Source organism: Crocodylus siamensis, chromosome 1, assembly GCF_052110815.1.
Source record: "Crocodylus siamensis isolate JL-2025a chromosome 1, ASM5211081v1, whole genome shotgun sequence".
NCBI classification, from domain to species: domain Eukaryota; kingdom Metazoa; phylum Chordata; order Crocodylia; family Crocodylidae; genus Crocodylus; species Crocodylus siamensis.
In genome coordinates this window covers 134,554,756-134,579,780 of record NC_143395.1, presented here as the reverse complement: position 1 = coordinate 134,579,780, position 25,025 = coordinate 134,554,756, and the positions used below count along the sequence as shown (strand labels likewise).

General features: G+C 38.4%; 1 protein-coding gene across 2 annotated transcripts in view; it reads left to right on the top strand.

Moving 5' to 3' along the window:
• Nucleotides 1-20,172, top strand: part of THBS2 (thrombospondin 2) — a 43,127-nt gene extending 22,955 nt beyond the window's left edge. For both annotated transcript variants that reach the window (XM_090043311.1, XM_090043319.1), the window contains 9 exons: nucleotides 2,656-2,763; nucleotides 4,549-4,708; nucleotides 6,139-6,257; nucleotides 6,965-7,199; nucleotides 9,734-9,961; nucleotides 11,450-11,721; nucleotides 13,095-13,192; nucleotides 16,519-16,658; nucleotides 18,086-20,172. In XM_090043311.1, coding sequence (XP_089899437.1) covers nucleotides 2,656-2,763; nucleotides 4,549-4,708; nucleotides 6,139-6,257; nucleotides 6,965-7,199; nucleotides 9,734-9,961; nucleotides 11,450-11,721; nucleotides 13,095-13,192; nucleotides 16,519-16,658; nucleotides 18,086-18,093 — 1,368 coding nt within the window. In that variant the 3' untranslated portion in view covers nucleotides 18,094-20,172. The remainder of the gene's footprint in view (nucleotides 1-2,655; nucleotides 2,764-4,548; nucleotides 4,709-6,138; nucleotides 6,258-6,964; nucleotides 7,200-9,733; nucleotides 9,962-11,449; nucleotides 11,722-13,094; nucleotides 13,193-16,518; nucleotides 16,659-18,085) is intronic.
• The last annotated feature ends 4,853 nt before the right edge of the window (nucleotides 20,173-25,025 follow it).

Genomic DNA, 25,025 nt, shown 5'->3' with positions numbered 1-25,025 from the left:
CACGCCCTTAAATATTACTTAAACACAAGTCTGAAATGCTGTACTTTCTCACCCTGGCTGATGTCTACTCAGTATGGATCTCACCATTTCAGCATTTGCAGTTCATACATTCTTTTTGGTTCCTGTCATCAGAATATGCAACATGTTAACTCAAGATGTATACAAAGGATCTGTGTTCATTAAGAACATAACATATTGAACCCATTTAGAGAAAGCTGTTTCCAAAGTCTCAGTCATGTGCATCTATGCTCTATAAGCATATAACTACGATGATATGTGTCTATGCAGATATAATCGAGACTAATGCTTTATTTATAATATTTTGAAAGACAGATGTTCTCAAGTACTTACACTCATTAGAAACCATCTTGTAGTTTAATACTTTATCCAAAAAGAAAAAGCAAAGGCATACTGTCTCTTATAATGGTCAAAAATGTATCTTACAACTAAAAAAATAACATAAATAATTTTAATATAAATTTGCTTTCAATTTTTGGATTCTCAAGATTACATGTATAAACATGTTTTCTTTTCAGAATTTCTGTATCTCAAACTGTCATATTATCCTAAATATGGTATAGCTGCTGCTTATGTTCAGTCATGTGTCCAGGATCCATGAAGATATTGTAAATGTCTTTTGTCTTTGATAATCACCCAGAAATTTCTAGTGCTTCTTTGAAAGCTCAGAAGTATAGGCTTTCTCTTATGATTTCAGCATTTGCCCAAATGACACAGGACACAAATATGAGCATTATAGGGACCATATTTGTACAGTATTTTTCCAAGTCCAGTTTTGATCCTAGGCTAAAGGAGAATTGTAAAAAAAGTAAAAACATCATTAAGAACAATGTATAACTTTTGATGTTTTCACCTAAGAAATGAGCAGAGTTTTGAGTGGATGTTTGTATTTCCCCTTATCCTCAACTGGAGGCAGAATTCTGATATAATTCCTCAACAAAACACAATACTTAGACAATAGGTGTTATGTTGGCCCATTATATTACTTTTCTGTATTTACAATTTAAGAATTTAATCTGAAAAACTATTTATTTGGAATAACCTTGCTTTACTTGGTTCTGATAAAAATAGTAAGGGATACATTTGTCATCTATTTTCAAAAGTCCTAGGAGTTTAACAAAATGCCACATATTTTTCATACCATGGTCCCATGTGTATGACTATGTTGTATTAACTGTGTTATCGATTGTGGAGATCATCCTTCTAGGCTGCATCTTCATTTTTCTGCCAAGGGCAGTCAAAGCTGGTTACTTAGTAATCTTTAAAGTTATTTCATGAGCTGTCCAGAAAAAACTGGCACTACATGTGTGTTTCCTGTTAGATGCTCTTTATTAAAATACACTCAAAACATCCTCATAAAAAGAGAAGATTAGGGAAATGGAATGATTTTACACTTGCATTCAATGTATTTTACAGCATGAAAGCTGTGGATGAACTAGTATCTTTGGCAACAACAAAATCCCCTTCCCCCTTCCCCACCAAACAAGAATGCTGCTTTAAAAAAGTACTTATTAGGGCTGTGCGAAATTTCAATGGGTGTTTCGTTTTGAAGCTGTTTCTACATGTTTCGAGCTTGAAACAGCAGAATTGAAATGAAACGAAAGGCTTCAAAACAGCTTTGAAATTAAATGAGGGCACTTGAAATGCTTCAAAAGTTTCGAAACGTTTCAAAATGTTTTGAGTTTTGAAGCCGGGCTTGCTTGCAGTTAAACAGAAACTGAGGAGAGGGAGGGGTAGGATTACTCGCATATTGACATGTAGCTGGCCAGTGACTATCATCCTTTCCTGAGGTCCCTTCCAATCCCAGTGCTCTGGGGGAGGGATGGAAAAGCTGCATAAAAAGTTATACAAGTCTTGCTTGTCAGCAACTTGTATAACTTACCAGAAACTCCTGCACCCATCTCCTTGAAACTTGGCAGGCATCATGGCCTCAGCAGGGGCTACCATGCCTGCTGTTTTCACCCCACTCTGCCTTACACACACACACACACACACACACACACAGTCACATGTCACAAGTATTGCTTGTCAGCAATTTGAGGTACAATTTCCCAGAAACCCCTGGATCTATCTTAGTGCAACTTGGCAGGCTTTGTGGTCTCAGCAGGGGCTACTATTTCTGCTGTTTTCATCCCCTTGTGCCTTCACACTTACAAATGACATGAGTTTTGTTCTGAACAGTTTGAGGTGCAGTTTACCAGAAACCCCTGAACCCATCTCCTTGAAACTTGGCAGGTGTTATGGCCTCAGCAGGGGTTACCATCCCTGTTTTCATTCAAATCAGGAAATAAATGACAAAGTTATGGGTATTTTTGTGATTTTCCCCCATTATAGCCTATGGGCGAAATGTCAAAACACGTCGAAACAGCAAAATAGTTTTGACAAAATGAAACAGAACAGTGCTTCGAAGCAGCAAAATGAAACATTGTCCCTTTGAAACGGCAAAACGGAAGTCAAAATGGAACGGTGCTGTTTCGCACAGCCCTAGCTTATGATTGATTTTTACCAGCTATGTCTTTAATACCCTCTAGTGGGCTTTATCGTCTTCTAACCACTGTCAGTTATAACATGTGACATAACGTAACCTGTGGAACCTCTGACCTGAAGTAAAACTAATAAATTGGTTTTTATGGACAGGATAACTGCCCCCTTCTGCCTAACTCTGGACAGGAAGACTTTGATAAGGATGGCAAAGGAGATGCCTGTGATGAAGATGATGACAATGATGGCGTAGAGGACGACAAAGTAAGATTTGTTATTTAATGGCTGTTTGTTTATGTTTAATGAATGTGCCTTCCACTGTGTTATTGACACTCACTTGTCTGAAACAAAGAAGGGTTTTAAGAATTAGATCCTCAGCTTCATCACAGCTGTTTTGCCTTGTCCCAGTGTCTCTAAATTACACTGAGGAAGGCAGCTTGGAGCAGAGGAGACCAGGACTGAGGGAATTGCATGATGACTGCAGGACACTTTGCTCTTTCAACTTGTCCTGCTGTGGCATCATCTCAGGATCCGTTTGCATCTCGGGGTCTATTAGCTGAATTTTTGGTTTTATTCAAAAATGACATTTGATTACACATTTTGTACTGGGTTTACTGCCAGTTCTTTCAAAACAAGGACCTCATATTTTACTTTGGGAGAACATGAAGTACTATATAAAGTATAACTGATTAATACTACTAATTATAAAATGGTCAATGACCACGGAGAAACAGCAGAAGGGACATATGCCTGTGTTCTGTTGTATGCCTTCATGTTTTTATCTGACCCTTAATTTCCTCTTGGAGACTTGTAAAAAATTGACCAAGCTTTTGAATAATCAAAATATTTTGCGTGTGTATTTACAAAAATGTCACTTCAATTGTCTGTGTAGGCAAGACAGAAATGAGTACTTTTCTCTCATGAACTCATGGGGGAATTAATTAATGCTTTCATAGAAGCACAGAAAAGTAGGACTGGAAGGAATCTTCAGAGGTCATCTAGTCCAACCTCATGCTAAGAGGCATGATCATCCCTATGTAAACCATCCTATAGAAATATGTTTTATATCAAGTGGCAGAATTTAATGGTATAAAACAAATATTTTGTCTTTTCTTTAGCTTTTTCTTTCATATACAAAATATAATACTAAGGAGGAGGATGTTTTATCCTAAGGAAGGATGCTTATTTTTTGGAGACAACACTACTGCAAGCTATTCTTCAGTGATCTGTTGTGAGGATCTGTGAGGCCTGTTTTCTCCATATATGGAAACTGGGCCTGCTTTCCATTTCCTTGCTTATTCGTTTGCTCTTTACATGTGTGCAAAACAAGTGTAACCGAGCGCTGTGTTGAGCATGGAAATTTCATTTTGCGGGGGGGGGGGGGGAGAGGGAGTTGTTGAGATTTTGAAGTTTGAATTTGTTTTAGGTTAGAACAAGAACCCCACATGCTGAAGTTCTCTATAAAAGAAAATTCTCAAAAAGAAAAGAAGTCATTTTAGGGTGTTTGAAATATTTCTGTTTTGACAAATCAAAACTTTGTTTCATTTTTTTAAAAACTTGCTATGTATTATATTATACAATATACAATCAAAGGATTTGAAATGAAGATTCGTTTCTAAACACAAACAAAACAAGATTATTTCATTCTGAAACATGGACATTTTCCTCCAACTTTCTTCTGGAAAAAAACATTTGGGAAAAATTTCATGGAACATTTTGATTTTGAGGGGCTTGCCTCTTTTAATGCAGTATGGTTCTGTTTAAATTTTCTTTAAGCAGCTTTAGTGTAACATGCCTACTATTCTGCTTTAGTAACACTTTGTACCCACTATTTCCAGGTACAAATAATTATGCGAGGTGCATGGTTAATTAGTTCTAAGTTTATCTGTTGACAGGAATAGTTGTGGATCAGGAATAGATTTTCTTATCATTTTCTGTTTAACTTTCATTTCCATGTAGCTTGACTGTGGAAGGCAAAAGTACAATTTGAAAGGGTGAAGCCTCAAATCAAGTAATAATTTATATTAAACTTTTGCTTCTGTTCCTTAGGACAACTGTCCTCTTCTGTTCAACCCACGTCAATTTGATTATGACAAGGATGAAGTTGGTGACCGCTGTGATAACTGTCCTTATGTGCATAATCCTGCCCAGATTGATACAGATAATAATGGCGAGGGTGATGCTTGTGCTGTGGATATTGATGGAGATGGTATGTTCTTACTCTCTAATGCATAGAAGCAACTGTTTCAGAACTAGGTGTTCTTCCAGAACTAAATGTCTTGCTACCAATAGGATGTAGCAGCTGCTTTTATATGTGATAAAAAGCAGCTGTACCTGATATTTTCCATTCAGAGATGAAAAAGAAACAGAAGAAGATTCATCAATACACATCCTTTGCTGTAATCAAAGGAAACTAGACATATGACATACTCACATGAATGTAATATATTATCTCAGCTAAATATTATAGATATATCACTTTTATCCAGCCAATCTCAGTGCCTTTACCAACATGCTCTTTGAAGAGGAGAAGAAATTCTTTAAAACCCCATATACTCTATAATTTCTTTTGTGGGTCCTACAGATGAAAGAATAACAAGAATACTAGGAGAATATTGAGGGTGTGTGCAGATGTTACACTTTGATCAACATAACTAGGGTTAGGTTGATGTAAGTGCCGATCTTTACAGATGTTTGGAGAGGTTAGGTTGGGCAAAAAATAGCCTGATTTAATGAAAATCTGTACATGTTCTCAGTGCAGCCCTGGGGCTGGGAAAGCCCAGCCACTTACCCCAGCCTTGGGACTGAACTCTTTCTACCCCTCCAACCTTGACTGGGCTGTTTTTAGCTCCATGATCCTCTGCCCATAGATGGACAACACCCACTGTGAAGCCACCAACCCTGCCTTTCCCCCCACCCCAACAGAACCGATAGGCCCGTTTGATCTTGTCCGCCTCTGCCCGCACCCCGGCTTACTTAAATTGGGTTCCTGGCATGGCTGCCAGCACTGGCAAACATGGGCACAAGCCAGACCCAATCTACAATCACACATCTTAAAATAAGATGATTTACAGTTATGTGACTTGAATTGCATGAATATGGATTGGGTACTGTGAACATATGCACATAACCTACGAGGATGTTAATTGGATTTCAGCAAAACAGAAGTTGCTCCACAAAGTCAGCCAATGATTGAATCAGCCTAAACCCATGGATTTTGAAGTTTTGAAACATATTAAATAGTTATATTTATTTTACATGTTTCTGAGTGCCTGTTTTGGCCAGAAATGCAAATGAAAGCATAGATATCATTTAGAAAGCCTGTTCTTACAGCATTTCCTGCTTGGTTGAAACCAAGACATATCACAAGTTGTAGAAGGAAGTCTGTTTTTATATTTTCTTTCAGTAACATTTCAGACTTTTGGTTACAAATCTTAATTGAAGGAGGCAACTTTTCATTTACTTCCAGGTAACAGCATGCACATGGCAGCTAGAGTGGAGTGGCTGACATGCTATTAAGTTCACAGCCTGGTTTACCTGCTGGAATTATTCTTCTGCCCAGACTGTTTGTATGTGAACTGACCATGCTGGATTTTTTATGTTCTTCATTTACACTGATTTGTTTTTTAATCTTCACAGACATTTTTAATGAACGAGATAATTGTCCATATGTCTACAACACAGACCAGCGGGATACAGATGGTGATGGAGTTGGAGATCATTGTGATAACTGTCCATTGATGCACAATCCTGACCAGGTGAATACTAAGTGCAGCTGCTTAATATGAGGAGGGATGTATGGCGGGGCTTGCAGTTAACATGAAGTCTGAAAGCCATCATCTAACTGCTTATAAACATGCTGACATTAGAATAAAAGAGGCTGAGAGACAAAAAATATTTTAGGAAAGAAAGTAAACGACCATAATTATTTATATTACAATAATGCAGACAGACCTCAACTATTAGTGACACCTCATGATGGTAGGCATTGCACAAAAAATAGTAAAAGAAAATCCTTGCCTCAGTGTCCAGTCTAAAGAAGAGGAGGGGAGACGGTAACAGAGAGGTGCATTAACTTCTCCAAGGAATCATAGTAAGCTAACAAGAGATGTAGGAGTGGAGCCCAAGGCTTCTTACTCATAGTCCAGTACGCTATACACTAAACTACATATCCTCTATATATGAGCTTACTTTACTGCTTGTTTGGTGGTGGTGATGGAGATGCAATGCAAACTGGTTGAGAGAGTAGGCAGGAGGGACTCCCCAGGGTGTAGTGATTTTCAGCATAGTAAGAATGAAAAATTACATTCTACTATGTTTCTTTTCTATACAGATTTGATGTTATAAAATAGCAAAATTTCCAGGAAGCTGTGGAAAGACAAAAATTGAGGAATAAAGGGAAAGGCACCCATGGTTTTTGCTTCATAGCAAAAATTTCAATTTGTATTTCCTTTTTCCTCTCTAGACTGACACGGATAATGATCTGGTTGGTGACCAGTGTGACAACAATGAAGATATTGATGAAGATGGTCACCAGAACAACCAAGATAATTGTCCTTATATCCCTAATGCTAACCAGGCTGATCATGATAAGGATGGCAAAGGGGATGCTTGTGATTCTGATGATGACAATGATGGCGTTCCTGATGACAGGGACAATTGTCGTCTCAGGTTCAACCCTGACCAGGAGGACTCTGATGGTAAGAACCAGAAAGTATGGGTCTGTTTCAGTTCTTACAGTATTAATATCTGGGCATGTACAGACCTGTGTTCTGCAAAGGTTTACTGAAGCTATATCCACCCCCCTCCACTATCTATACAAGAAAGTACGCTTCCCAGGTCAAACCAAGCCTAACATTATTGCCCTCCACAGAACTGCATTTGCTTGCCATAGTGCTGAATTCTGGTCTTCTTTCTTCCTGAAAAAGTCTAAAGTGATAGATGGTCAGAATATGTATCATTTTATATTAAAAATACCTTTTTAGAAAAAAAACCTAAAAATGTTCAGGGATATTAATATCAAATGTTTCATTTGATATTTTCCATTCTTTGTAGAAAAAAACAAAAAGCAAAACTTTTTAGCTATCAAGTACTAGGTTTTTAAAGAGTTAAAAGATTGAAAAATTGAAACTTTTGCTTCTGCTTTTTTAATTGAGAAATAAGGCTTACCCATAAAAAAATCAGATATGCTTCTGAAATATTCTTTGTGGAAAATACACATTTGTGATTGCTTCTACTTAAATTTGTTACCCAATGTGTACCACTAATATGCATTCTAGTTCTACAAATGTGTTTGGCATTTTCCCTTGCTTGTTGCTCTAAATTGTCTTCTAGTATCGTAGGTCATTATTAAGCTACTTTTCAGTTCCTCTCTTGAGGTGTCTGATAATGAGTGGTCAGCAGGTTTTAAGAATGGCTTATAAAATATAAAATATTTTGTTATCTTTTAGGTTAACTTTTTCCCTATACATTTGATATATCTGACTAAAGACCCCCAAAATACAAAGATACTGATATTTTATGTTTTCAGTTAGTGGAATTCCTTCACATTTATCCTAGTGGAATTGAAAGCAAAATTTAACACACATTTTTGTATAGCCTAGTGCACAGTTCCAGTGAATAAAATCATAATTACTTTGTTCTGTAAAGTTGGCAGACCTAGCCCCCTGAGAACACTGCCAACTCTGGGCTATGCACATTTGGTATAGAAGAGCAGTAGAAACTCCTAAACCACCTCTCATTCCAGGGCTCTAGTGTAAGGGACAAAGCTAAAGCAAAGAGAGCATGACTTGGATGTCCCTGTATCCTGCCAGTATGTGGAATGACCCCTTGTCCCTCAGGCTGTTCTAAGTTGATATCAGGAACATGGTAGTTAAAGGCTAGCCCCAGGATTGGGGTACCATAGTGGATGGTTAAAGCCAGCTTTCATTCCTTCCAGGCTTGGGCTAAGCTACAGAAATCCAAGTCAGAGTATTTGCAAATGTCATCCTATAGTGAATGCCTTGTAGAGTATTTTAACAGAGTTAGGCGTGGTCTTTGCTATCATCATCAGTGGCAGAATTATGAGGAATCTTGTTCAATTTCAGTAGAAGGTAAACTGTAAATAAAACTGAAATATGTACATGTTGTCTCAAGGATCTGAGCAATAGATGTTTAAGATAGAGACCTGGATAGAGTCTGTGGGTACAGCTGGTATCATTTAAAACAAGCTTTGTTTGGCAGCAGTCAGTACCACTTCATAGTGTATGCAATGAAGAGTTAAAATCTGCCTGTGACTCCAAAATTGCTTCTTTGAGATTAGCAAATTGAATAGAACTGAAAATGCATTGCTTTTCTCTTAAGTGTTAAGATAAACACTTAAGAAAATGCACAGCTGGACAGAATTTGGAGTTCTTCTTGGCTCGCTGCCAGACAGCAGAATGTGAAACCATTTTCCCACCAGGCAGAACTGTAGAAAGTCTGTGAGCTGTTATTTCTTTCATTAACACTCTTTGGTTGTTGCCTCAGGTCCATTCTTCTTTCCCACAGAATACTGTGGTGATCAGGCATACTACTTGGATTTTGCATCTGTCTCTGAAACCTTTCTTTTAAGTCACTGTCGATGGCAGGATAGTAGAAAAGGTGGATCTCTTTTTTTTTTCCAGTGGGATAATTCCTATGTTCTTACAAATAAAAAGGCTTAGTTGGATAAGAACACAAACAAATCAACAAATTCATCCTTGTTATAACCGGGGATCCTGGTTTTCTACGATAAACTACTGCCCACCCCAATTTTCGGATTAAAAAAAGTTCCCCCAAATCCACACTTTTCCATGATTAAAATGAAATGCCACTAATATATAGATATATATGTAGCGGTGTTTCATTTTAATTATGGAAAAAATATGGAGTTTGGGTTACTTTTTAAATCCGAAAATGTGGGATTTTTTTAATCGGAGAAAACCAGGATTTCTGGTTATAATCCATTGACTACCATGGAGTTATACCAAGAGTGATTTTGACCCTAGTATATTCAAGCACTTCTGGGGTGGAATATGACAACCATTTCTTACCAGCGTTGTTTTATACTAATTTGTTGATAGACTTATGAAACTGGTTGGAGCAATTTAATGTGTAGGTAAGAAATATGCAGGCTTCATATTCTTTATGTCTAACGCCTCTTGACTTACATAAAAAGAAAGAGGGAGGTATAAACTGCTAACAATTTGTGTCTGTGTATGCATTCTGCTTATAGGTGATGGCAGAGGTGATATCTGCAAAGATGACTTTGATAATGACAGCATCCCAGATATTTATGATGTGTGCCCTGAAAATTACGACATCAGTGAAACTGATTTCAGAAAGTTTCAAATGGTCCCCTTGGATCCGAAGGGTACAGCTCAGATTGACCCCAACTGGGTTATTCGCCACCAGGGCAAAGAACTGGTTCAAACTGCCAATTCTGATCCTGGCATAGCTGTAGGTAAGCATTAACACAAAAGAAAACTGAATTCTTTGAAAAAATGCTGGCTCTGACTTGTACAGATTTATACATGGTGCTAAAATTTGGCACAAATATGGTGCCTTTTATCTTCAAAGCACTTTACAGAAGTTAACTAGTTCTTGCTACAATACCCTATGGGGTAGATAAGTAACTGTAATTTATTCCCCTTTGCAGAGAGGGAAACTGAAGTGGAGAGTTTAAGATGCACAGAGAAAGTCCTTTATTAGAACTCAAAGTTTCTTACAGTAAAGCCTGCGTTTAAGTTGCTGGATGTGTAGAAGATCAAATAAGTGCACTGTCCTGCTTCTCCTTTGAATCCTTCTTCATACAAAAACTTAACATTGTAATGATTGTTGTTTGTTTGTTTATTCAAATGAGTACATATATATGAGAATGCGCCTATCTTATGAGAGGGAACTTATTGTGGATTGGCACTGCAATCCAAAGGTGTGATTGCAGTTAATATACTCTTACCCAATCTAGCTTTAAACTAATTAGCTCAGGTACTGAGAACAGTGTAGGCACACCAGCATGGGGTTCAGCATTAGCTTCAAAACCTGCTCAGGACCTTGAGTGACTCACCTATGCTGAGCTTTGCGCTGTCATAACCATGCTGCTACCTATATCTGAACTAGACAATTTCAAGCAGTTTGGGTCTGTCTGTATAAGCTACAATCATGTCCTTGGATTACAGTATCGACATATCCTAGAAGACCCTGCCTTGTTGAATTTAGAGTAACAAAGGCTGATAGGTAATGTGATTCCTTTCTCTTAAGGCTTAGTTGGTTTTTAAGATAATGATTGATGAATATATGAACAGGATTATCCAACATGGTTGGCTGTGATACCAGGCAATCACAGAAGACCCTTTCCAATCTTATGTTCCTAAGCCAATAAATGCATGTGCGTATGTGGTTTTAATTACCTTTTTTTCTAGATTCATTTCAGTTTATTGACTATTTTTTGTTAGACCAGCTTTGAGTCATGCTTTTATAGAAGGAATTATTTTAGCCAAAAGGGAGAGGATGTGTTTGATTCAAGTAAACCAGGACTGAGGAAGGCTTTGCAGATATGTGTTACATAAGTTGTTTTCCCATCAAAGGCCTCCCTTTTTCTCCAGACTGGTATAGTGAGAGATACTAATATAGGAATCCTTACAGTTTTTTCTGAAGAAAACCGTTAAGTCATTTTATTTGGTACCAGTAGATCAACATATTTACTGAGAGGAAGGGACAGAGAAATGAGGATTATGCAGCGATTTTTCTCATCTTCAGATATATAAGTACCATATAAGCAGTCCATCTGACTTCATTTTCCCCAACATGAAAAAGGACCGCTAGAACTGTGCCACCCCAGCAGTAGAATTGTTACAGTCATCTAGTTAAGAACAAGAGGGTGATAGTTTGAGCTTTCAAGCATTCTGAATTTGCATGCATCAAGAAACTGAATACCTTGTATTTCTGCCAGGTTATGATGAGTTCAGCTCCGTTGACTTCAGTGGCACCTTCTACGTTAATACAGACCGTGATGATGATTATGCTGGGTTTGTGTTTGGCTATCAGTCAAGCAGTCGATTTTATGTTTTGATGTGGAAGCAAGTCACCCAGACCTATTGGGAGGACAAGCCCACCAGGGCTTATGGTTATTCTGGTGTGTCACTGAAAGTAGTGAACTCCACGACTGGTGCTGGTGAGCACTTAAGAAATGCTCTCTGGCACACAGGAAATACACCTGGACAGGTAAGAGAATTACTAATGGTAGTGAACAAATGACAAAGTAAAAAGAAGCTCCCCAAAAAAGCTGTTATCAAAAAGCAGGTCTGGAGGGAATGAATTTTCTTTGTTATCTTATTTTCTGGATAAATTGCAAATTGTTTTATAATTATTTTATACACACATATGTATTTTATTGTGTTTCAAAGTAATGGGCAAAGTATATATATAAAATCAATCCTTCACTGTTGGTCAAGGGAACCTGAAAAATTACTGGAGGGTGGGTCTTCCAGCTTGGAAATCTGATTAGTATTTCATTACTTCTGCAAGCCCTTCATGGCCTTTTGTTGAGACCGGTATTTAAATACTCACATTTTGGGCATCCTGTCTTACTGGAATGATAGGAATATATTTGTTTGAATCCACTGAGGCATGTGTGCAAGGATTCAACAGAACTGCATCAGGCCTTTACCCTGTCTTCTATTTTGACAGTTTTGGAAAAAGTATATTATATATAATTATCCAATCCTGTAGAAGTGCTTACTCAAAGATTAGTCTTGTTTTCCTTAGTAAAACTGTTCATGCAGGTCAGGGCTGTGCAACTAGTGGCCTGTGAACTACACGTAGCCCCTGGGGGTGTTAACCTGCAGCCCCTAGGCTCCTGGTCCAGGTGCTATTACCTCCATCTCTCTCCTGCTGCTGCTGAGGTGTCCAGGTTTCCTTTCTCTGCTCCAGCTTCCACTTCCTGCCTCATCCCCTACCATTGGGCAGCCCTGAGATAGAAGTAGGTAACACAGTCAGATCTATATCAGGAGGGATGTATGTATTTGTGATCTCAGATAGGGGTTGGCTGAGATTTGGCTTATGAAAAGATGTGATTCAGCCTGCAGCAGCTCAGGGAATCAGCAGCACTCTCAAGCCAGAGCAGTAGGGGAGACATCCACAGGATCCTACTGCTTGCCAGGCTCAGTTTATTTTCTCTGCTGCCCTCTAAAGAGTGCTGCCTCCTCCCTTTTTATATGTATTTCCTCCACAGCATCTGCTGAGTGCTAGGGGTTTCAGAAATTTGCAGCCCACAGTAGGGGCTGGGTTGCAAGCAATGGCCCACTGTGGCAAAAGTTTGCCCAGCCCTTATCTAAGGTCCCTTCTGAAAGAAGAAAAAAAAAAGTCTATGGACTATAAATGGATCCTATTGCTTGAGGAACATATGATGAATAATTGAAGTTAGCATTTTTTCTGAGGCTTAAGATAGGTGATCAGGACTGAGGGAATGGGACATAGCTCATATTAGCAAATTTTAAAACTATGTTTATTCTGATGCCTTGAAGAAAATAGTCTGCAATTGCCAATTCCTACAGTGCAATTTTTTTTCTAATGAACTGCCTGCAATCCTGCTGTAGGTTCGTACATTGTGGCATGACCCCAAGAACATTGGCTGGAAAGATTATACTGCCTACAGGTGGCATTTGATTCACAGGCCTAAAACAGGTTTAATAAGGTGAGAGGTGTTTCTACGCTTAATAATATTCTTATTGCTTAAAATTATGATGGAATGTTTTTAATTTTTTTATTATCATTACTTCATATGCTGATAATTCCTTCATGACAATTTCTCTCTCTCTTTCTGGGAAAAAAAAAAGTTAGATTTAAAGTAACGTGGCTCCTAGATCCCTTCAGATGTATTTAATTTAATCTGAACTCCTTAGTATTTATAATAAATGGAATATTATTAAATAAAGTATATCTCTGCATCTTGCTATATAACTTTTGTAAAATAAACAAGTAAAGGAAAATCCAAAACAATATTCAGGGTAAGATGAAAACTTGAGATTCCTTCTTCCCTGGCCGCTGGAATTTCAATGAAAGAAATTAATTAGGAGCATAAGGATTGCCATGGGGAAGAGGCCAACAGTCTGTCTAGTTCAGCATCCTGTCACTGATAGTCACTTATACCAGATTCTTTAGAAGATTCTGTAAACACATGTGTACTATACATAATGAGGCAATCTGATATATTGCATTATGGGGGAAATAGCTTCCTGTCTCCAGCTGTTTGTCTTTTGTTCTGAAGTCAGGATTGACCATCCACATAATTTTTATCCTATAATAACTATTTAATTGTATAATACATTTTTACTGGGATACATATGGCCCTTTGCTAGATAGCTTTACATTCACTTTTGTTTTGTTGTTTGAGATGAGTAGTAGATGGGATTTGGGGAGCACACCAATCATTTGTTCTATTAGAAGGTGTAACAGATAATTTGTACGTGTGTTAAAATCTCTCATGATTCAAGGTAGACGCTAGTCATCAATTTAAAGGGGTAGAAAGAAAATTCCTCTATTGTCAGGTTATTCTACAGTTGTTCAAGCCCTCTGATGTTTCCTGCACCACCTTCTCAAGTGCCTGGCCACTGTGGGAGACACAACAGTGCAGTCTTACAGGCACAGTCTTAGTGGCGTGCTCAGAGCCTGCCTAACACACATTGATGCTACTGAATTCAGCATCTATGATTTAACTGAAAGCACATCTGGTGGAAGGCCCATATTTTGCATGACTTCCTAGTGGTTAGAGCACTTTTCCAAGAAATGGGAGATGCAGTTAATAGGGCTTCCTCCTCCTGAGGTGGTTCTTACTCAGATTTTCCACCTTCCATTAGAGCTTCCTAATCACTGCACTATAGGTTAGGCTGGGTTGAGGGTACTTTCCAATTCAATTGTTGAAGTTAGGCCAGCCAACGCTAAGTCAAAAGACACACAGAAGTCATGGAGCCAAAGGCAGAAGCTATTATTCAAAATGTGAGCACCACCTGTATCTTAAAATAGTGAGTCAGTGGCCTGTGAGCAAAGGATTGACATAGGCACATAACTCTAGGTGAGGATTCCTAGCTTTGGATTCCAGTCTCAGCTGCCAGCTGCCCTAAGTTAGGTGACTTAGTTCTAAAGAAAGGCAGGATTTTAGACCTGTCCCTCCCCACTTTCAGCATTTCCTGTTGGATGGCTAAGATTCCCTTCATTTAACTTGTTGAGCTTTTTGAATCCCATTTCTAGGCAGCTAACTGTCTACATTTAAGGTATAGGGAACTGAGGAACTTAACTTGGGTCTGTGGATTCCATGCCCACAGCTACACACCAAAAAGTTAGGCATGGTATCACTTAGTATCCTGGTGCCTGAGTGTGGTTTTTTGGATCTGATGCCTTCTGTGTGTGTAAATGCTCTATTCACTGGGCTACAAGACATGCTAAGGTGTGGTTCTGTCACTGTTTCCTGTTGAAGCAATTCCATTTCTGTAACTAATTCACATTTATTAGCACAGAAACTGATACCTGGGTGCTTCCTCCCTTCTCCTTCTAGCTGAGTGCTGTAACTGTAAGGCCACAGTCATTCTCACACAGTTTCTGACCCAAATGAATATTTAATGAGTTATACAAGATGGACCAACTTCAACAGGAGACAAGGACAAAACAAGAGCCCAGTGAATCCTATATCCCAATGGTTAGGGTAGTATACAGGATGTAGGAGACCAAAGCACAATCACTGTTCTAAAACTCTCACAGGAAGAATATGAAACAGCTTCTCCCATCTTCTGCATGAATACCCCAAGTAATACAGTAAACTCTGTTTAATTGGCCTATGGGATAATTCAGTACCATTGTTCCGATTGCCTAAGGGTGCTTCCCTTTCCCTTCCCCCTCACTCTCCCCATCTCCACCAAATATCTACTCTTGGTAACTGGTCACAGTAAGCATGTCTACATGTGTATTTATGGATGTCTAAACTTAATGGGCCTTTGCTTAAGGTGCATTAAGGCAATTTAGGTGAGCATCTACTTGTGGATGTGCTAATGCATATTAAGGTGCATTAAATTTAGGCACGAATAACTAAGTTGCATTAGCGCATGTGCAGACATGCTAATACACATTAACACGGTGTCTGTTGATTGACTCACACTGCGTTAATGTGCATTAGCATGTCTACACATGTGCTAATGTGACTTAGCTAATTGCGCCTAAATTTGATACCTGCTTTATGCAAGTATCAAATTTAGGCTCACATAGCGCCTTTAAAGTGCCTTTAAAATAGCAATGTTAGGCTACGCCTGCTTAAAAGAGGCACATGTAGACACGCCCAGTTGAATACATTACAAATATTTGTATTGCCCTTAAAGCAGTGAATTAACCAGAGTTTGTTTTAACATATAGAATGTGTTTGTGGGGAAGGGATGGAGACTTCCTTCTTCATTTTGGGAATTGTGTTCAACTCCCTTTGTGAAACTCCAGGCCAGTTTCCAAAATTCTTTGCTTTTAATAAATAAGCAATTTCATTTAGCTCAAATTCACTATTTTGTGTGACCCAGAATGAATTCCCATTTATCCCTCCCTCCCCCGCCTCCCTTCCCCCTCCTTCCACTCCCAATTCATTTTAATTTGGGCACTGAACAAAAAAAAATCAAATTCTCTTACATCTCTAGTATGACTCTAGATGAGTCAGCTAAATTATGTGTCTATGCCGCTGGCTAATCTCAGAATGTAAAAGGACATGCAGTTTATCCACATTAAATGAGCAACCTTCCTTGACATAGTTAAGGCTACAGGACTTGGCTGTACTAAATAAAGGACTGAGAAAATATTTGCAGATGATGTGTCACCAGGTGGGTACAAGATACCATAAAGGAATGACCCATACAATTAAATTGTAGTATCCAGGGGTCTCTGTGTTAAAATGTAACACCACATTGACTCGTGAAAGCTGTTACTACAGCCTTAACCTTGAGATATGCTATTTAGTTACTATATTAATCTAAAATATATTCTTCTTTACAGAGTTTCTGTGTATGAGGGGAAACAGGTCATGGTTGACTCTGGGCCAATATATGATATGACCTTTGCTGGTGGAAGATTAGGCCTTTTTGTCTTCTCTCAAGAAATGGTCTACTTCTCTGACCTCAAATATGAATGCAAAGGTTAGTTACAGAATTACCTGGAACGGGCCAGTGTATGAATATATATGCAGCAGGTCAGAATGACAGTAATGAAATGCATCCTCCAGTTATTGAATAGAATCCTTAGTCTGCTAGTCATTATGGAGTAATCTAATCACTTCTTAATTTTCAATAAAAAAGGAAGGAGTTTATCTGTTTGTGTCTTGGAAAAATTGAGAGCTTTAAAAAGGCCAGATTTAAAGCATAGAGCTCCTTGCAGGCTACATCTAGACCCAGCAGCGGTAGTGGGTTGAGTAGGGTTACCATATATCTGGGTTTTCCTGGACATGTCCTCTTTTTTTGGTCCTTCTATCTCCATCTGGGAAGTTTTCTGAAATATCTGAAAATGCCTGAGATTTTTCTGTGTCTCCGCTTTCCTGGCATTTCCTGGCTTACCCCATCAAGGAGCTGCTTGAGGCTGGGGATAGCAGGGGAAGGTGATTGGAGGCTGGGGCATCACATGCCTTTGCTTGGCCTGGCAGCTGCAGGCACGTAACTCTGTGGGGAACAGGGTTTGGAAGGCCAGGGCTGGGGACTGTCCGTGTGTGTGCACATGTACACGTGTGTGTCTGTGGATTGGTGTACAAGGGGGATGGGTGGCTGGCAGCATTAGGGCTGCACTAGGGCAGGAAGATATGGGGAGTCCTTTGGGGGCAACAGGGAGCTGTATGGACAGCAAGGCTCAGGGGGCACGGGGCTGTGGGTCAGGAGTGAAGGGCAGTAGCAGGGTATGGGAGTGGGGGCTGTGGCTTGGGAGTGAGGGGCAGGGCATGAGCATATAATTGCCCCCCCTCGCAATCATACCCCCCCACACACACACACAGGTGTCCTCTTTTTTGAAACTGGAAATATGGTAACCCTAGGGTTGAGTGGCAACAATGGTGGTGCGTGGTACAGGGGTCAAGACAGCCATCACTTGCTTCTCCTGTCACTGGGGGTCTGTGGCTCGGATTTCTGCTAGCTCTGCTCCCAAATTCGTGGCTTCTTTATATATCCCCACAGTGAAATGGCTCCTCAGTCTGGATGTGGCCTACTGGAACCTTTGACACACCTAATTTAAAACAATGTGTGGATATCCAGTATCTACCAGATATTAGATATTATATTAGTGTGTTACAAGCATATGCAGAGTTATGAATATCCCCTCTTTAAGGAGACATTACAGATGCAGTAGATAGTTTGAATGATTATTTTTATGCATTGTGCATCTTCCAGAAATTATTAAAATATAAAAATCATTTATAGATTATAATTATATTATATTTTCACATTTATAATTAAACAAACTCAAGACAGGAAAAGGCATATTGTAATATTAGGTTGCTTTCCCTTACTATTTCACATCTACTCTATTCCATATCAAATATGATGGAACACTAATTAATATGTATTTTTCTCTTCTATTTTAGATTTCTAAACAATGGGTGTTATGTTACCAGCAAAGTACTGTAGATGCTGTGCAACCTAGACACCTCAGCACATTCTGGTACTTCCAATTTCTGTCTGTGTACCTCCTCTTCCTCTGGCCTTCTGTTCAACCAACCTTATACCTCCTGGCTGCCAGGCATGGCTCAGCCAATCCTAGACCAAAGTGCCTTCTCAGTACTAAGACTCATGGGACCTAAATGTGAGCGTCAAACCCACCACTGAAGCAAAAGCAGATTGATACATTAGGACATTTTTGTAGGGTGAAAACTTAGCAAGACTTGTTTGTTTGTTTATTTTTTAAAAAAGGAATGACGTTTACATATAAAGTGTAATTACTTGATGTATTTATATATATATGGAGGAAAGGGAGATAATGAATATCATCCATTGTCTTTAAGGAAAAAAGTGTTAAAACCACTTTTTATATGTAGGGTTGACACTTTGCTTGCTCTGATCAGGGCTTGACTTCACTAACACACAGCCTCTGAGCCAAATTTCAGCAAAATAACACAGGGACCAAACCAACAATGTCTATCCTAATAATGAAGAAGCCATTGGAGAATAAGATGAAGGCCATATATGAAGATGGCTTGATGCAAAAAGATGTTCTTCAGAGGATAAGGATGCCTTAAGTCAGTGGCATGCAACTCATCCAGCCCACTGCACAAAGCCAGGTCCACATCATCAGGTCCATGGAACTTCTCAGGGGTCTGGATATTTAGTGTTAGGATGAGTGGTGGTAGCATTAATTGCTGTGGCTCTGGGAGTCACAGCAATTAATGCTGCCACTGCTCCATGCTGCCATATTTCTAGACTTTTAGGAAACCCCATGGGTCAGATGACATGGACCAGATATGGCCTATGGGCACCCCTGCTTTAACTAACATCTTTTAAGATTATAGATTGTAGAAACATGATATTTGTGGTTTAAAGTAATGTTGGCCTTGAATAACAATACATGTTTTATGTATGGGTTCAGTCAGGACAAACTTGAGCTAGAATTCAAATTCCAGTGTAACAAAGAAGAAAAATTCAAATAAGTGCTTAAAGGCATCACCTCTGTCAACATGGCTTTCTCAAAACAGTTTCTAGTTGGCCAGTGCCATCTTGCTTTTCATAATAAAAAATATTTTATGACCATCTGGAACGAATTGAACCTGAATAACTTTCCCAGCTCTGCTGCAAAAAGCACTTTGACATCCCAAATCCTGATCTGGGTTTTTGAAAAGGTGGCAACATTAGTGTTACCAAATTTGGGAACATATGAAATTAAGGTTCCAGTTATACATATTTTGTTAATCCTTATTATAGGTATCACATACAGCTGCCTTCTCTGATAATTTATTTTAAAGCATGCCATGCAATGTGTTAGTAGTACTTTAATGAATGATGCTAAAAGAAGCTGTTTAGAGCACATATCACCATATGTAGATATTGCAAAAGCAATGTATTCATTTTTAAATACATCTTTTTATGAGGTTATAATCAAGCATGATCTCCTGATTAAATGAATAATAATGAATAAATTATAAATGGAACCTTAATATGCATACTGTTACCTTAATTTACAGTGTTACATATTGTTACCCATGTCTGCTGTATATAGAACTTTTTTAATAATACTGAAGGCATACCAGTGTTTATTTTAAGCAGATACAACAGTTACTTATCTATACAATAGTATAACCATGTTTAACACTTTTGTTTGTTTAAGTTGTATGAGCTTTGTTCAAAAACAAACACTTCATGGTGTAATTTTATTCATACATGGGGTTTACTAAAAGCACCATACCATATTTCTGCCATTATTGTAAGGCACAGTGACATAAATGCTGACTCAGTTCTTAATTCCCTTTTGAATAGATTTTATTGCTATATTCATTAGAGAGAATCCACATTTTCTGGCTTTATTGCACATTTTATAGTGTTCATATCAACAGTATTTTTAAAAATCCTCCTTGTGAGGCTTTTGAGTTTGTTGCAGTTCATACTTTTGGTGTTTCAAATTGTATCTCCAAATCCCAGTGAAAATGTTGGGGGGAGAATTCATTAAATGAAATGACTGTAATGGCTGTGTAGGGTTCTTTGTTTTTGTCTTGTTTTGCCAAAGTGAGACATCAGTGTGGGGAAAAAGATGTTAATATTTAGATTGTACTATAATTTTCCGATTCTATGTAAATTATTTATGATGTTTTTCTTTTTTTCTTTCTCTCTTTTATTTTCCTTTGTGAGCACATGTGTGAGAGAGAACCGGAGATCAATGCAATTCCACTTTGTGTTGCCAAAGATTGTAAATAATTATTTATTTGTTTACACAGACAAAATTTAACCAGTTAACATCCTTATTCCTTTAGTCAGATACCCAGCTTATATATATATATATATTTATTTTATATATATATATATTTTTTTTTTAAAACAACTAATGATAGGAAATAAACTGTAAAAAGGTTTTACATAAAAATATCTCTTTACCTTTTTTATAGTTAAATGTTTCTTTTTTAAAAAGTACCATGCCCTGAAGCTCTTGGTTACCTATACAAGCCTGTTACTTGGTTACAAATAATTTTAAACAAACCTGTTGCTTGGTTACAAATCATTTAAAATCTTTAATGGATGTAAACAGTAGGTTTCCTGGTGTCATTGACATGAGACACAATTCCATGTAAACCTCTTCATCTCCTGTTATGCCACCCAATGTTGTTTTATTTATGATGCTATAATTGAGAAATTCGTGACTGCTTCTTGTCATTGTCAAACAGATACATTTTTCTGCGTTGGATCTTGGCTTACACGGTTGGACACACATGTAGCCTGATCCCATAACTGTAACTGTCCAGAGTCCCAATTAAGTCAGTGAGAGATAACCATGTGAATAAGAGCTGCTGTCTTCATGATTAAGGACCTGGAAAATGAATGCTCAGTAGTGATTCAAGCAGAATGAGAAATGACAAGAGATTCTCAGAACAACGAATCGGAATCTTGCAGCATTATGTGTTGCATTCATGTGTAGAAGGGGTAGCTGAAATGGCTTAAGAAAAACAAAACACAGATCAGGCTAAAACTCCTAGTTTTGAGAAATAAACTTGAGCCCTCCTTTAAATTGCTAAATAAAGTCTGACATATATCCATATTTCAGGGTTTCAGTAGACTGGAAGCAACAGGTTGTTTTGATAGCCTATATAATGTGGTATCCACAACAAAAAATATTTACGTAAGAAAGCCATTTACTCTTGTTATAAGACACAACCCATACTGATTCCAATCTTCAGTCATTTTGGGAGCTATGTATCCACTATTTGTACTGCAGGGACAAAGATGACAAAGATTGTAATTCTGTGCTCAACAAACTGATGGAAATAAATAAGCCTGTAAACAACAACACAGCACAAGTATGGGGGCTCAGAAGAGAAAAGAGAAGAAAATAGGCTGACAAGCATGCACTTAAATGAATAAATCAGTCTGTATAATAAAACAATCACCTTCTCTGATTCTTGTTCATAATTCTAATCAAATGAGAACTAAAGGTTTTGAATGAATTGAAAAACACGTGGCTACCTTTTGAAAAAAGCCAAAGCTTTTGCAGTCTTGGCTCTTCTAGCTTCCAGATGGAAATGCAAAAAGATGAGTTGAAATACCAGGAGTGAAGCCATTTGTTTTAGTGTGGGAAGCAGTGGGTGTGTCTACACATGCGCTTTAATGTTCTACTGCTCATCAAAGCGTCACGTCAGAAGCAGTGCTAACATGCTAATGAGCAGTAGAAATAAGCTACTGTGCATTAAGTGTCATAAAAAGGCATGTGCTTTGGCTATTGTGCATTAGGGCAGCCTAATGTGCATTTATGTAGTACCTCATATTAGAGGGTGCCTGTACTCAAGCCTGGAGGCTGCTCCAGCGTGCTGTAGCTACATCATCGAGTTTGCTGGAGCATGATAATTACCAAGCTGCAGCCAGCCTCCACATCTTGTGCCTCAGCATCCCTGTTCAATGAACTTTAGATAAAGCTCCCCTGATGCCATTTGGAAGGGCAAGGATGCTGATACATGAAGACCCTCTGGGCACTTTAATTAGAGCAGTTCTCAGAGCCACTCTTATTAAAGCTCCCTACTCCCAGAGCATGTGTAAAAATGCTCAAAGTTACCGTATTTCATGCACAGAAGCAAAAGCGTATTAATGCATGTGTAGACATACCCACTGAGTTCTGTTCAGATTCTGTTTCTGCCATTTATTTAAGATCATTTGGTCCATCTGTAAAATGCTAAAATTGGTCCATTTTCTACAACGTGTTTTGAGATCTGTGTATGAACATTGCTGTACAAGTATCACATATTATTACTGCTTCCTCAATTAGAATTAGAATCAGAAAATCCCATGCAAACAAGCTGTGACTAGACTCCCAGTCTGTGTTTGTAAAATTTTAGATATTTTAAATATGCTTCAGCTAAGTCTCTGAATTCTAGTGTTTACTTGAACATCACTTTTGAAACCTGAAAGGTTTGTCCATCACCAAAATAAGATATTTATATTTACAAGGGTTTTTTTTTTAGTGAAGAAAAAAAGGGGGGTGTGTGTGTATGTGTGTGTGTGGGGTTATCTGTGAAATCTCATGTCAAACGTCATGAAAACTAGCATAGTTAATGTAACATCTGTACTTGCTGCTTTCTACTTTTGCTCTGTAGCAGGAGCTGAAGGGAGTAGAATAAATATTGGGCCAAATCCTGATCTTTCTCAATGGGATTTTGCCATTGACTTCATTGAGATTTCGATTAATTTCAATGTTCCATTTGTATCGAGCAGACTTCAGTAGAGGAAGAACTTCTGCTCACATGGGAAAGTTTGCTGTACAAAACCATCTGAAAAATAAACAACTATCTAATCATTTGGCAGTCTTGCTCACAATGAAGTAGACCACCCTTGGAGGTCAGGAAAAGAAACTGAAGCAACCAGTTAAACCAAAAGTCCAACTAAACTTTTATCTTGCCTCTTGAGAGTAGCCAATAGGAAATGCTCTAGAGGAATGTGTAAAATCTGATATAATTTAATATTTTAAATGATTCATACTTATAAAGAGAGAAGTTTTTCCTAATCCCAGGGACTTAATGGTTGGCTTATGGCCTGATGCATGAGCGTTGCTTACTCCACCTTTACTAATATAACTGCAGATATTTTTTCTTATTTATGTCTAAAGTTTTTTTTTTGGAATGCTTCTTCTTGGCCTGAGTAAAATCTAATAGTGGATTCTATGGGTCAGCATATACATGTTATAAGATCTTAATATCCTCTTACCATTTTAAAATAGCTTTTCCATTTTACTTAATGCCTTTTTTCTTGAGTGTTCAGAGAGGGTAAATAACATATGCCTTTATCACATCACTTATTATTTCCTTTTCAAACCAAATTGTGGTGTATAATTGTTATATATCTCAAAGGAGATCATTTCTCTGTTTTCCTGTGTGTGAGTATGTGTGGCTGTGTGAGGATTGCTTTATACATACTACGTTCTGAAATGAAGAGGAGTCTCCCTATCTGCTGAATGGTACAGATTTACGGGAGCTGCCATCTTGTATTTTAATACAAGTGCAGGATATTATGGAGGGTGCCACAGTGTGCTCATTTCTTCTTAGAGACCATATTTCTTCTTTTAATCTTTTGTATTTCTTAATCTCAAATAAATAATCTAAACTGAAAAAAATCCATGTTTTGGTTTTTGTGCTTGGGAACATATGGACACCAAATGGATCAGGCCTGTAGTGAAACAAATCCTTGTACTGTATCTGAGAGTACAGATGGTATAATGCTATGTCCTTCAGAGGAAGATGACCACCTCTCACCCCAAACCTCACCAAACCAAACCAAAATGCCCTCACATTAGGCTGTTGTGGAATAGTCTGTCCCTCAAATCTGCACCCAAATTTCTTCCTAATAACTATCCTGCCATATTGGTAGATATTTTATGTTGGACCCAGGCCTAAATATTACCTTTCAGTTTTCAGTGGGCTGATTTGAAGGAGTTTTCCTTCTTCTCTGAGAAGAAGAAAACAATTCGACTGTGCCATAGGTATAACTCTGTTTTCTCCAGATGCCCTTTTTTCTTAGGATTGTTCTCTGGGCTTCTTTGACAACATTGGCTAGCTTGCTTAGGAAGAGAAACTGAGGTATTAATTGTATTAGGACCATAATGTATATATTTCCCACAGCACTGGGCACATCTAATAAGATGCTTTATTTGAGATTAGAGCTACTTACTATGCAGTGGGCACGTCTACTTAAGATGCTACATAACCATAGTGATGAGCTACATTGCCATAGCTTGTTGCTACAACATAGCATCACCAGGCATGAACTGTCATGTTGACACTACTGTACAGTAGTTGCTAAAAATAGTCATGTGGCATCAGGACTGCTCAGTAGTGCTGGTTACTACACAGTCATTTAGTACTTGTTTAAGCCAGGCTTAAGCTTAAGTAAGTACTAAATGACTGCACAGTAACAACTGCACAGATGCTTACTGGACAGTATTTTGCTCTAATTGAAAGTAAATCTGCTACCTGTAAATACAAGTAGCAAATTTACTCTTGATTACTTACAGTGCAGTACTACATGTGTAGACACCTTACTGGGAACAAACATATTTCTGGTTAGCCAGGCAGCAGGGGGTGGGAGATTGCTTCATGCCTCTGGGAGCTGTCTGCTGCCGGGGTGGGTTCCACCACTGGAGCCCGGGCGGGGCTATGTCCCCCAACCCCAGCAGGGACCTCCAAGTCCCCGCTTTATGACTGGGGGCTGTGGACTGGGAGATCCCCATCTCCCAGCCAGGGCCCCGTGACTGTGGGATTCAGACTGGAAGATAAGGATCTCCCAGCCCCAGCCTTGTGATCATGGAGTGGGGTCCGGGATCAAATTGTCCTCACCCAGCCTCTG